The 14,228-nt window shown below is 56.4% G+C and overlaps 1 protein-coding gene across 3 annotated transcripts in view; it reads right to left on the bottom strand.

Moving 5' to 3' along the window:
* LINGO1 (leucine rich repeat and Ig domain containing 1) overlaps window positions 1-14,228 on the bottom strand; it is a 226,098-nt gene that overhangs the window by 12,318 nt on the left and 199,552 nt on the right. Inside the window, exon 1 of one of the 3 annotated variants that reach the window (XM_049852556.1) lies at window positions 6,108-6,716. The exons of the other annotated variants lie outside the window; for them this stretch is intronic. Within the exon in view, the coding sequence (XP_049708513.1) occupies window positions 6,108-6,113 (6 nt within the window). The 5' untranslated portion in view covers window positions 6,114-6,716. Of the gene's footprint in view, window positions 1-6,107; window positions 6,717-14,228 lie in introns of those variants that run through there. 3 annotated transcript variants of the gene reach the window in all.

Below are 14,228 nucleotides of genomic sequence, written 5' to 3'. Positions count from 1 at the left end.
TGTCCCAAGGCAAAGGGTGCGATGGGCCAGTGCAGGCCCAGAGGGTAGGGTGGCCTCTCTGCAAATTCCTAAGGGATGTCCCAAGGCAAAGGGTGCAACAGGCCAGTGCAGGCCCAGAGGGTAGAGTGGCCTCTCTGCAAATTCCTAAGGGATGTCCCAAGGCAAAGGGTGCGATGGGCCAGTGCAGGCCCAGAGGGTAGAGTGGCCTCTCTGCAAATCCCTAAGGGATGTCCCAAGGCAAAGGGTGCAACGGGCCAGTGCAGGCCCAGAGGGTGGAGCCAAGAGACCTAGTTCAGCTCAGTGCAAGGAATCAGATGGAAGATCATATGGCTCACGATGGAAGATCAGCCTTAAGACAGTGAATGAGCTGCCTGTCAAGAGAGGTATGCAAACAGAGGCCATGGATCAGGGACACTGCTGGAAGATTCCTCTACCGGGGTCTACTCTACAGCAGCCCCTCTCAGTTCTGAGATGTCCCCATCTTGCACCCAAATAAAAGGACTTGAGGATGGTCAGTTCCCCAGCTGCATCTGCAGCCCTGCCCTGGGCCAGGAGGGGGAAGCAGTGCTGGCGGCCCCCACCCCCTTCCCGGAGCGCCTCGAACAGGTTCTCTGCAGAGGGAAGCAGAGGAGGCGGCAGAGAGAGATTAATTCCCTGAAATGGGAAAAAATAGAAAAACACACACACACCACACACCCTAATAACATGTAATAAGAGGTTGGGGACGAGGAACAATGCCCTGGTAATGTCACCCTGGCGGCAATCAATTTGGGTGTCACATGAAATAGGCATAATTATTCCGCCAGCCCCAGCTCTCGTCGCTAACCAGCTCCAGGGCCCAGGCCCGCGTGGAGAGGGCAGCATAGAATCACTGGTTAGTGCACCAGCCTGGCAGAGGGAGCCAGCTCCAAATCAGCCTGCCAGCACCCGGCTGCTCAGTCCCTCTGGGCAGGCAAGAGGCTGGGGGGCTTCACGGGGGGCCCTCCAGATTCCCAGAAGCCTCTTTGCTCAGCTACTCCTCACTCACTCGATCACACGTTTGTTTTATTCGGTGCTCATTCCCTAAGTCATCAAACTCTTATCAAGCACTTATCAATGTCAGGCCCCGTGCCAGGGTGTAGACATGGGGTTTTCAGGGAGCTGGCGGGGGGGGGGGGCGGTGGTGGGCATTAAAATATCGAAGCACATGCTCCCTCCACCTCCCAAGCTAGGACCGCCCCTTCCCATCCTGGGGGTAAATACAGAACCACTAAGGTTCCTAGACTTCGCTTTAAAGGTACAGGGACTGAAATCTTCCTTGTCCTCCTTCATTCTCCCTTCTTTGGGGAGTCCTCTCTGATTGCAGCTTGTTGAGACTGCTTCTCCACAATTGGGGAAACTGAGCTAGGGTGAAAATGATTGCTGAGTGAACATCTACGACATGCTGGCTGCTGCCCATCTCAACCCCCATTTTATATACCAGAAACCCTGAACTCCAGAAATGCAAATCAAGGCCATAATGAAATATCATTTTACACTCATTCTATCAGCAAAAATCAAGACATCTGACAATACTCAGGTTGGCGAGGGGTCGGGGGAGCACTGGGAACACTCATCTCCTGCTGAGAGCAGTGTAAATTGGCCAACCCATTTGAAAAACACTTTGGTGTTTCCTAGTGAAGCTGAACACAAACACGCCCTATGGCCCAGCAATTCCGCTCCTAGCCGTGTGCCCCAGAGACACTCCGCCCATTGCCCTAGGAGACAGGACACACAGGTCTGCAGCAGCTTCTTTGTAAGAGCAAAAAAGGGAAACAACTCAAATGCCCATCAACAAGAGAACAATAAATACACTGTGCTATAGGACATTATACATCAGCAAAAATGAATTAACTACATCCACCATCATTTTCAGCAATACAGATGAAGGTTAATCATATAACGTTGACCAAAAGAAGCAAGTTCTAGAGAAATGCATACATCTTTTCAGCTCTTTTTATAAAGTTCAAAAACAACTAAAATTGAACAATTTATATATATTTAAATACACTAGTTTTAAATGGCAAAACCAAAAACCAAACCTGGGGCTGTCAAGGTGATTCCGACTGATAACGACCCTACGGGACAGAGTAGAACTGCCCCATAAGGTTTCCACAGCTGGAATCTTTATGGAAGCAGACTGCCACATCTTTCCCCTGCGGAGTGGCTGGGGGGTTCAAACGGGCCGACCTTTCAGTTAGCATAGCAGCTGAGGGCTTCACTAGGGCTCCACTAGGGCTCCTTTTTAAAAGGCAGGAGAATGCTAAATACTAATTCAGGGTCGTGGTTGCCTCAGAAAAGGAGGCCAAGGGGTGGGATCAAGCAGCACTCACGGGAAGACGTGCATCATTGTTGAAGTGCTAGTGTCAGGTTGGGGAGTGGGTTCCCGGTGTTCACTATATTATTCATTATGTCATTATATATAATCCCAAATAAATTGATTAATTAACTAGCAGGCCATGCCTGGACCAGTGAGCAAGAGTCCTAGACCAGAGGTCAAGATGAAGGCATTCTAGATGGATCCCCATGCTTATTAGCTGGGAAGTTGGGACAAGTCATTCCCCCTCTCTGGCTGTTAGTTTTCTCGCCTATAAAATCGATTTTCTGTACCACCTAGAAGAATAAGACAGAGGGCACATCCCTGATATAAACTCATAATAGCTAGCGTTCCTTGAGAGCTTACTTTGTAACAGACGCCGTTCTACACGAAAATGCTTTGCATATATTAATGCATCTAACCCTCACGACCACCCTAGAAGTAGACAGTGTTATCCTCATTTTACGGATGAGGCGACTGAGGCCCAGAGAGATTAAGTAGTTCGCCCAAAGTCACAGAGTTAGGCAGTGGTGAAGCTGAGGTTTGGATCCCAGTAGCTGGATCCAGGGTTCACACTCTTAACAACTTCACTACAAAATAACATTAAAAAAACTGAATACCCATGAGGAGTATACTGTTGTCAGGACAGCTCTACTGGGCCCACTGCATCCAAGGATGTTCATCCATTCATTCAACACATAAACAAAGGCCAACATCAAGAATGTGGCAAAGACATTTGGAAATGAACTTGCCTTCTCATTCTTTCTACAAAGAACCCTCCCCAGTTTAGGAATTCTGGAGTCCCTTCTCTGTGTTTCTGCGAAGTCTGCTGCTAACTTAGGGCCCAGCCCAGCTCCTCTCTCTTCCTGGAGGCCCCCTGACAGTCTCAGCAGCCACAGAGAAGTCCCACCCTACCCTGTGTGTGCTATTGGGTACCCTGCATGACCCTTGGCTCTAAGAGTTGAAGTCTCCATTTTCCCATCTGCACAATCAGGCAATTGAACCAGGGTAATCTTCGAGGGTCCACCAGCCAGTGCCAGTCTCTCCGTAACCTCTGCCTTGGGCATCCTTAATGCTACCTAACTCCATCCGTCCGTACAGGCTAGGGACACCATGTCCCCTCCAGGTAGTCCTTGACGATGACAGCTGCTCCCTGGTGCCTCCCAGTTCTGCCCAATCCCAGGGATGGTTACAAGGATTGCCCAGGTGTTCAAGGCAACCCATGGAAGCCATGGGAGGGCCTAGCCCAGAGCCAAGCAGACAGCTCAGCCAGGATACAAAGAAGGGACATGTGAATGAATGGGTTGGTACAAGCGCAAACTAGTGTGGTTCTATGCTGTGGGTGTCTGGAGAAGGAGTGTCAGTGATTTGGAGCAGTCACTGGGGCAGGGGCCAGGGGATGGAGAGGAGAAGCCCTTCTGGGTAGGGATGCTGGACCAAACCAGGTGAGGATGGAGGGATATGTGGAGGGACTGGTGGGAACAGAAGAGAAAGCCATCAGTGGGTAGCCTAGCGGGTATGGGGGTATGGGGAAGGGACTAGGAGGTGTGGCCCCAGGCCCCTTCTCCAGAGTGCCCCACACAGGACAGCTAAACCAAGAGACCCCTGCCATCAAACCAAGGCCTGACTCTGATACCGCCACCACCTATTGCCTCCCCGTCCCCACCTTCCCTTGTCCCCACAGGACCCACTTCCTCAGCCCTCCAGCAGACACACTGCCCTGCCTCCCTGGGGCCCCGCACCATCACCACACGGCCTACTTCCCCCGCCCAGCCGGAATGCCTGCGCCACCCCCATGGTGCTCCTCCAGCCATTTGCTTTGTTAGGATCCCGAAGAGCAGCACCAGAGGCACCAGGGATCCATCTGGCTACTCACCTTCACAAGAGTTTTTTGGGGGGAGTCCCTCTGGAATTCTGGGTTTTAGAAACGATACCTAATATGGGAGGGCTTGGTGCTCAGAGGCTGGACTGGAAATGACCCCTAGGATGAAAGAAGACTATAAGGGGTAGAGGAGTCTCGCCACCTGGTCACGCAGCATCCCTCAGCCCACAAGTGATGGTACCTCAGCCCTGAGCACACACACATCCCCTTACAACCTGGCCCCTTGGTTCCGAGCCCCACTCTAACTCCAGGCCCTGGGGGGCACTGCAGCCTTAACCAAACCCTACCCAGGGCCTGTCTCACATTTAAATGGCAGGGGTGGGGGCGGGGCAGAGACAACAAGAGCACTGAAAGGGGCCTGCCCCTTCCCCTTTGCGGAGTCCCTCCTTCAGGAGGGGCAGCTGGGTGACGCTGGGAACTCCTATCTTAGACTGTGCCCTCTTTCAGCATGGTTCCGAGGAGTTCTTGGTCTCTCCCTCTCCCCTCCAGCCTGCCTCAGGCCACTGGTAGAAGGCAGTGAAGGACAGGCAGGCTGCCTCAGCAGACCAGATGCTGGCCCCTCCTCAGAGGTGTGGGGACTCTGAACCCCTCCTGGCCAACATGAAGACAAAGGGCTTGGGAGAAGCTGGCCCCCTCTTCCCTCACTGGCACCGCTCTCTGGATCTGGGGAAACCCCAGGCCTTCTGCCAGCTGGGAGCCCAGTTCACTGCTCCCAGGCCTGGGAGGCACCGGTGCTGAAGCCGCTGGCATAATGACCAGCAGGGCTGAGCCTGGAGCCGCGGGGCGGCTGGGCTGCACGCCCTGTGGCTGCCAAAGCACAGCAGAAGAGGACGGAAGGAGGGCTGGGCTGACAGGGAAGGGGCTTGCCCACTTGGTACCTTTCCCCCATCTCAGGGCCTCCAGCCCACCAGGGCAGAGCTGGTCAAAACCTCTCAGGTGCTCCTTCTCCCCTGCCCCAGACCAGAGGACCTCTGAGAACAAAGAAGAGGTGCCCGCACAACCAGGGCTGGGTTGGGACCCAGGGCAAGAGCTGGAGGAGACTGCCCACTGGGCTTGGCCCCACCCCTCCTCCTCAAAGTAGGATCCACTTGGAGGGACACGTCTCCAGGGGGCGCCGTGAGGAGCAGGAAGCCCACCCCACAGAGGGTGCCCAAGGTGGGGGAGGCAGAGCACGAGGCTCCCTCCTTACCTTCCTCTTCTCAGCTGGTTCCCACCTCCCACCCGCTTCAGCCTCAGCATGAAAAGTGGGGCACAAGAGGTGAGAGGCTCTGGCTGAAGGCAGACAAAGGAGAGGCCCGCAAAGGGTCCCTGGATCCTCCTTGATCCCAACTCCCTCTTCTCCACTTTCTCTACCCCGTCCCCCATCTGCCCTTTATTCCCCTTCACTGGGCAGGAGCTGAAAAGGACTCCCCTTGTGTAGGGAGGGAACTGCTGCCCAGGCCGAGGCCCGTGGAGAAACCCAGGCTGGTCCCTGCCCTGCGTGGCCGGCTTGGGGGTGACTGATGCCTGCGGGGGCTGCCTGGGGGTATCTGGGGTCTATGAAGAGAGGTGCACACTCAGCGCCGGGCAGGGGACTTACCCTCCAGGGTAATCAGTGCTCAGAATGGAGGGGGGTCAAAGGGGTCGGGGCAGAATTAGGACGCCGGTGGGAGCCCCTCTAGAGCTCCGGATTTCCAGCTTGCCACCCTGGAATTTGTTAGGGTGGGGACAACGGAAGAGTCTTCATTTCTCAGGTGTGAGGAGGTCAGGTCTCGGCGCCCAAAGGGAGGTTTGGGTGGCGCTAGGGCGTCCGGCAGCCCCAGTACGGCGCAGCTCGGGCCGACGGCGGCCCCCAGGGACGCTCGCCGCTAGGCTGCGGGTGCAGGGCTTGGCCGCGGCCGCCGGGCTTACCTGCATCTCGGGCGCGCCGTCCGTCCGCTCGGCTCGGTCGCCAATCGCATGTCTCCCCCGCCGGCCCGGCCCGGCCCCAGCCCCTGCCCAGCCTCCTCCTCCGTCTCCTCCTCCTCCGACACCTCCGCCCGGCTGTCCGCGAGCCCTCGCGGGGCCGGCCGGCCGTCTGTCTGCCTCACGCGGGCAGGAGCCAAGCCGGAGCCGGGGCAAAGGCCCGGGAGTGGGGAAGCGAGAGGCCGCGGCCCCGGCGGGCGGAGGGGCAGGCGCGCTCAGGACGCGCGACGCGGACTCCTGGAGCCGGATTCTGTGCGCCGGACCGGCCCAGAACCGCCGCCACCGCCTCTGCCGCTGGGGCCGGGGTCGAGGCCGGGCGCGCTCTGCCGCGGGGCGGGGGCCAGGGCTGGTGCCGGCGCGCAGCGGCCGCGCATTCTGCTCGGAGCCCCGCGACGGGAGAGGGGCCGGAGCGGCGCGGGTGGGGACCCCGCGCGCTCCGGGTCTGGGACCGGGATCCGGCGCCGCCGCCACCTGCGCTGTCGCCGGCCGCCCGCTCCGGCTCCCGCGCCGGCTCCCGCCCGGGCTCCCGCCCGGGCTCCCGCTCGGCTCCGCGTTCTGCCGCGGCGCGGGGAGGGAGCGCGAGGAGCGAGCCAGGGATGGAGGAGGGACCGAGGGAGGGAGCGAGCGAGCGAGCTAGCGGCGGGAGCCGGGCGGGGGAGGAGAAGGCGCGGCCACAAAACCAAGGGCGGTGGGGGTGGGGTGGGGCGGGGGGGGCTCGTCTTCTTCCAGAGAAAGGGGCGGAAAGCAATCAGTGTCCCCAGCCTCTGCCCTGAACAGCTGGGACAACGAAACTGTCAGAGAGTGGAGGGCGCGCCAGCCTCGCGCCTGAGTCGGCGCCCACGTGCTCCAACCTGGCGCACCGCCGCGCCCCTCGGGTCCCGGCCTCGGAGCTAGTCCCGGGCCAGCCTGGCCTGCGGTCCTCCTTGGACGTGTGCGCGCACCTAGAGTGTGATTGTGTGTAGCTACAGGCGTGTGAATGTGAGGACCTGAGTGTGTTCACACCTGTAACTGGGGTCACTGCACAACGTACGTGAACCGGCTGGACTCTCCACCTGCCAGGGTTGTTTGGAGGACGGCGTGGGAAGGGTCAGGCCGGGAGCCTTGGTCCTGCACCTCGTCCCCTCCTCTCGGAAACGTCCGCGAACACCTGGAGTGCCCATATCCTGACGGCCTTAGGGCGGGGCGGGCAGAGCGGGAAGCTCCAGGGGACTCAAGGAAGGAGCGCTGGCTCCGCGGTTCTACCTGGACCCGGATCTTGCGCCCCGCCTTTGCGGCCCGGGTCACCGCCCAGTCGGGCTTCTTGTCCAGCAGAGGGCAGCAGATGTCTCTGGCTAGCTCCGGCCGCGGGTACTGCACGCAGCCACCAGCAGAGGGCAGCGCGGTGCCTCGGTCTGGGCTAGGCAGCCTCCACCCCGTGCCCCAAAGGTACCGGCGATCCGGGGATGGATCCACATCCTCAGAAGCGCCCAAGGGATGGGACCTCTTCTGAGAGATCCAGACCCTCCTTGCCCCCCAGATACGGAGAATTGGCTGCTGGGAATGTCTTGATAAAGGCTGCAGAGTGGGCTACAACCTTTGGGACCCCGCCTCCTTCCACGGTACACCCCCTTCCATCTCCTTGAAGCCAGATGCCCTTTAACACCAAGCTAGTTAGAATACAAATAGCCACTAATGCTGAGACCAGCGAGTACACTCGCCCGTTCACTTTGGAAGCATCCCTATTAGCACATCAGTGCTCCTGTCACCTCCAGCCCACAGGCCTAGGGATTCCAGCAGGCAGAGAAGGAAGATGAGGCTGGAAAGGACAGGACTGACCCAAGGCCTCTTAGTCTCTGGGGCAGACCCAGGAGTTCTGCTCCCAGGGCCCCATGCCACACGGAGCCTGTCTGATATTCATTGCAGAGATGCCTGGTGGCATGGCCGGGCCACCAGCCACCCCCCACCCCCAGCGCCATCTTGCTTCTCCACTGTTAGCCTCACACACCCCCCTCAAAGAGCTGCACCAGCCTTCTGTTCCAGCTGAACAATTCTGGGGCATTTCCCAGTCTCACCGCCTCATGCTTTCTCTGTACAGTCCTGCTGGGAGATTAGTCTCTTGTCTTCTGTGTCTTAGACCCCCACCATCATCCTAAGCCCACCCCCTAGCAGGTGTCGATGCACTGCACTCTACAGGCATTCTCCAACAACCCTGAGAGGAGGCGCTATTGTTTCTCTTGTGACCAAGATCAAAACCAAACCGGTTGCCGTCGAGTGGATTCCGACTCATAGCAACCTTACAGGACAGAGTAGAGCTGCCCCATAGAGTTTCCAAGGAGCACCTGGTGGATTCGAACTGCCGACCTTTCCGTTAGTAGCTATATCTCTTAGCCACTACGCCACAAGGATTTCCCGCCTTGTGACAGAGAGAAGGAAATCCAGGCTCAGAGAAGTTAAGTGACTTGCCGGTCGTCACACAGCCAATAAGGCCTAGAAAGGGAACTGAGTCGCTGACCTAAACCAGCAGGACGCAGGCGTGGCAGAAGGATTTACAGGTGGGAAGGGGGGAAGTGGGAAGGAGGGCACAGAAGCCACCCTCCCTTCAAAAGCCCAGCACAGGCGGCTCCTTGGCCCCCCAACTCTGTGCTTCTTAGACCCCCTTCCCAGACTCCCCAGCTTCCCCACCTCGGCTGTTTGTGAGTTACCCGTGAGCTCCTGCCCTCCCGCGCCGCCTCCTCCCACCAGCCCGACAGGAATAGACGCTCTGTAGCTCCTGCGTAAAGGCTCCGCCAAGCACCCGGCGGGCTCGCAGACCTGCTGTGGGGGGAGGGGGCGGGGGCGGGGGCTATTCCGGGTGCGGCGACTGACGCAGGCACCGCGCGCGGCCACCGCATCTCCACCCCCGACTCACCTGCTCCTTGCCTCAGTGATTTCGACGGAGAAATGGGGGAGAGCCCCACTGCTCCCACCCTCAGATGTTGGCTGAGGAAACTAGAGTCTGGGGTGGGGTCGTCTGGGGCCCCCGCAATGATTCTTCGGCACCTCAAAGGCAGCAGGCAAGATCACAGAGCTGTGTCTGGGAGGAATTGCTTGGCAGCCTTAGTTCACTATAAACCGTGTACAAGCCATTTCCCTATACCTGCTCCTCTAAAAGAAAAGACTCCCAGCACCCCCTGTCTGATTTCATCAATGGACATAATGGGGATAGGGAGGCTTTGGGAGAAGAATTTGGAGGAGAGACCTTTTGACGGTCCATTCTGGGTCTGGTGAGAGTACAGCCCATGACCTTGCCACCCAGAGACCTCAGAAAAGGAGGGCCTATCCCTGGGTCCCCACCCAGTCAGAGCCCTCTGCTTAAACTGCCAAACAGGCATGTCTCCTCTCTTGCCTTCCTCTGGTGAGGTAGCCCCCAGCAGAGCCCCCTCAGTGTCCCCAGGGGCTACGGAGCATGTGAAACATCAGGGTGGCCCAGACCAAGGCTTCCCTGGCACGACTTGTCCTTGCTGGTCCACCTGCTTGGCATGCCCTCTCTCTGGTTTCCACCTGTGTTCCAAGATCAAACCCGGATTTGAAACCAGGATCAAATCTCTCCTATCCCTGTCTCCCCACCCCAGATGCAAGGCCCTAGTCTCCTCTCTATCTGTCCTCAGACTTGGGGCTCCAAGAGCAGCCCTGAGACTTCGTGCCTTGCAGGTGGGCACACAGCAGAACCTGGCTTCGGGATGAGAACTTAGCAAGTCTCAACAAAGCAGTAGCGATTGCTGGAAGGAGCCAGCCTGCAGCAGCCTGAGTGCTCCCAGCAGAGCAGAGGAAGCTGGGATGGGTTGTGTAGGGAATTCTGGAGGAGGGGACAGGGCCCTCTAACATTTATTCAGTTCCTACTGTCAGCCAAGCTGAGAGCTACGCTTTACAGGCTCATCTCACTTCACGGTTGGCATTGCTGTTCCCATTGTATAGGTGAGAAAACTGAGACTCTGGAAGGGTGGGTGACTTGCTCAAGGTCACTCAGTGCATAAGAGGCAGAGCTGGCCCTTGAAGCCCTGTGTGCGTCTGTTGTCAGATTCCAAGTCCCGTTCTGTTTTCTCCCCACCCTCGGAGGCTGAGGATGCAAGCAAAGGGGGAGGAGACCAAGAGTCCCCAGGGTACAGGAAGGAGAAGGCACACACAGGCCTGCCTGCCTGCCTGCTCTGTGCTCTGCCTGCCACTTGTATCCCAGCAGCTCACGGGCTTTTACGATGATGATTATTTCTGAAGGCACTTGAAATTAATGACAGCTCTAAAATGGCCAGGACAGTGGAGTCATTGCTGAGACCTCTAATTAGCAAGAAAAACGGAGACCAGGAGCAGGGGAGGCAGGTGGGGGCTGGGCAAGCAGCACTGGGCATGAAGTAGGGTTGGGGGAGTAGGATGGAGCTAGCGTCCTGCTGGAGGCCCTCCCCTCCCCGCATGGACTGGGACACCCAGGGTGGACCCTGTGTCTCATTTTACACCACAGATCTGATTCTGAACTCTTGTTAACGCAATGTGTGACCTTGAGGGGGGTCACTCCTTCCCTGAGCCTCAGTTTCTCCAGCTGTGGAATGGGGTTCTTGTGGGTTGGCCTGGTGGGGGTCTCTAGGCTCCAGGGCTCTGTAGCCTGTGCCAGATGGAGGGGCAGGGAGAGTGGGATAAGACCTGAAGTGGAGGCTCCTTGCAAGACCCTGAGTCCCTGGAAAGTTGACGCCCAGAAGCTGGGGGCTCCACAGCCTCCAGGAGCCCCAGCACACGCCCCCACACTCACCCACACTCTCAAGCCCTCCATGCTGGGGTTGCTGAGGCTGCTGGTGTAATGAAGTCCTAGCGACTGGAGCTGGAGTGAAGTGGATCAGGAAGTGGCAGAAAATCTATAGGTCAGAGCCCTGTGCTGGAGCAGCTGTGGAGGTGGGTGAGGGATGAGGGGCACTGGGTGGGGGGGTTGGCAGGAAAGTCCCTTCTAAGAGGTAGGCCTGGGGCTGTGGCTGTCCCCTTCCAAACCCCTCCCTAAGACCCAGGAGGGACTCAGAGACGCCAGGGTCCCACCTAGGCCGAGGTGCCCCCAAGGAGAGAGGACTTCCTGGTCACTCCTGTGGGTGCTCCCCCAGCTGCTTGTCCTCCATGCTGTCTGTGGGGCAGCCAGCACAGGGAAGGGCACTGGGGCTCAGCTGAAGGGGACTTCTCTGCACAATGGGTGGCCCAACTGGACATGGAATGTGCTGGTTGACACAATGGGACATTCGGTAGGTACAGGCTGAGGCCAAGACCCTGAGGGCAGAAGTGTGAAAAGTCCACTCCCCACTTAATTGGGGCACCCTCTTCCCTGGCTGCGCCAACGACAGGCTTGTCTTGTCTTCAGTTGCTTTCTCAGATACCACTTCCTCAAATCCTCTCGGATACACTTTCTCTCTGCCCCCTCCATTTCAGGGCCCTGTGTGGACCCCTCCTGCCACAAGCCTGCTCTGAGCAGCATAGTCTCTCCCTCTGATCTGGACTTTGTGTCCTTGGGCACCTCTCTGAGCCTCAGCTTCCTCCCCTGTGTAATGGGAATATCAGTAGAACCCATTTCACTGGGTTGGCGTGAAGATCACATGATGCTAAGCTTGGCATATAGTGGGCTTGATAAATGGTAGGTTTTTTTATCTTTATGGTTATTGTAATTACTGCTGTGGTTGCTTTCTGGCCCCTGCCCCTGCAGCCTCGCCTCTGTAAAATCCCAAGATTCCTTTCAGCATTCCCACTTGGAGGGGCCTGGATTCTGAAAACCAAGAACACCCTGAGGGCATGGATTGATCTTGTGTCTCCTCCGGCTTCCTTAGTGAGGCCAGAGCCCTGCTTCCAGAGGGTCTGCTGTGTGCAAATCAAACCTAACTAAAATCCATTAACCCGGAAGGAGCAACTGACGCCCCTGAAGGAGGGGCCAGGACATGAGGAGCAGGGATCCTCTTGAACTGCTCAACTGTTGCTTCCCTCGCCTGGGGTGTTGGTCACCCACCCCTCCATCTGCACTTGTCTAGCATCAGTGACACCTCACTTATCTAGAAGCAGTGTAGCCAGCAGCCTCCCTGTTTGGAATCCCAGTGGGAAGGGGCAGGAGGAGGCCAGAGGCTCTTGGAGGAGGCCAGGCCGAAGGGCTGGTAGAGAGGCGAGGCCCCAAGGCTGGCCCTTACTCAGCCTTGCCATGCAGCCCATCTGAGCGTGGTGGCCTGATTGCTGTGGCCATAGTGGCTCTGAAGCAGGAAATTCATGTGGGGCCATTCAGGGAAAGAGCAGCCAGCCCTGACCACTGCGCAGCCCCTCTGGGGATTCCCAATGTCCCTGACCTTGAGTTTTCATAAGACACAGTCACCTCTCCTTAAGAAGACACAGAAGTGTGCACTCCATTAAAAGAAAAATACCCCAAATGATGAAAATGGGAGTAAAAACAAACAAACAAAAAACCAAATAGAAAAGTCTGTTTGTATAAAGAGACCACTCCCTGGCTCTTTGGGAATCTGGGCTCCAGGCTTGGCAGAGCTGCCTCTCCCGAGAGCCTGGGCTAGGCTGTCCCCACGGATCATGTCAGGGGGAACTTGAGCTAATGTGTGCAAACAGGCAGCACTATTAGCAAATCCATTCATTAAGCACTTGTTTTGAGTTCTGTTATGCAGAAGACTTGTTTATTAACTTAAGTCAGAACCTATTATTAACTTAAGTCAAAGGCAGTGTACCAGCTCAGGAAGTGTCCAACTTCAGAGCCAAGCAGTCTTGAATTCCAGTCCTGGCTCTGTCTCTAACCGCTGTGTGACCCTGGGCAAGTCACTTCACCTCTCTGAGCATCAGTTACCCTGTGATTGGCAGCCTTTAAACTGGTCTGCAATGATATCCACCTCCTGATATTCACCTCTTTGTGTAATTCCCTCCCCCTGAGTGTGGATTGGACAAACTGACTCGCTTCTGATGAATAAAATATGGCAGAAATGTTGAGATGTCACTTTGAGATTAGGTTTCAAAAGACTGTGGCTTCTGTCTTGGGAATCTCTCCTCTTGCTTGCTTACTCACTATGAGGAAGGCAAGCTGCCATGCTGTGAGCTGCCCTGCGGGAAGGCCAACGTGGAAAGGAACTGAAGTCGCTAGCCAACAGTCCGCAAGTCCTAAGGCTAGCCAGTAGTCACGTGAGCGAGCTTGGAAGCACAGCCTCCCTGAGGTGAGCTTTGAGATAACCACATCTCTGGCTGACACCTTGATTGCAGCCTCGTGAGAGACCCCGAGCCGGAGCCCCCAAGCTAAGCTGAATGTGGAATCCAGCCTATGGAAACTGTGAGGTAATCACTATTTGTTGTTTTAAGCTACTGAGTTTTGGGGTGATTTGTTATGCAGCAATAGGTAACTAATCCATGCCCATCTGTAAAATGGGGATAACAATTCCTTTCAGCATGGTTATGAGCATTGAAATAACGTAGGCAGTGGTGGGTGGGTGGGGTACCTTGGACAGCTACTTGGTGTTTTGTGTGTGTGTGTGTGTTTTTTTTTTTTTTTAGTAAACTTGACTCTTGTTTTAATGTGCTTGGAGTGGATTCCAACTCATCACGACCCTATAGGACAGGGTAGAAATGTCCAACGGGCTTTCTAGGCTGTAAATCTTTACAGAAGCAGATCTCCAGGTCTTTTTTCCCTCATAGCCTCTGCTGGGTTCGAAATGCTGACCTTTCAGTTAGCAGTCAAGCACTTAACCATTGTACCACTGACCAAAACCAAACCCATTGCCATGAGTTGATCCCGACTCATATCAACCCTATAGGACAGAGCAGAACTGCCCCCTAGGGTTTCCAAGGAGCAGCTGGTGGATTCGAACTACTGAGCTTTTGGTTAGCAGCCAAGCTCTTTAACCATTGTACCACCAGGGCTCTATCGTGACCCCAAGACTCCTTAAAGTTAACTCTAGGAGACCCAACAATTCCCCACCCAGGGCATATACCCTGGAGAAACATGTGCATCAGAAGGCATGTACAAGACGGCCAGAGCAGTATTATTTGTGATCATGAACAATTGGAAATGCTCTAAATGCCCATTGGGGAAGAAGGTGCAAACAGGATGCA

The sequence above is a fragment of the Elephas maximus genome, chromosome 13 (assembly GCF_024166365.1).
Source record: "Elephas maximus indicus isolate mEleMax1 chromosome 13, mEleMax1 primary haplotype, whole genome shotgun sequence".
NCBI lineage: Eukaryota > Metazoa > Chordata > Mammalia > Proboscidea > Elephantidae > Elephas > Elephas maximus.
The sequence above is the reverse complement of the archived record's forward strand: the minus strand, read 5'-3'. Positions and strand labels throughout refer to the sequence as shown.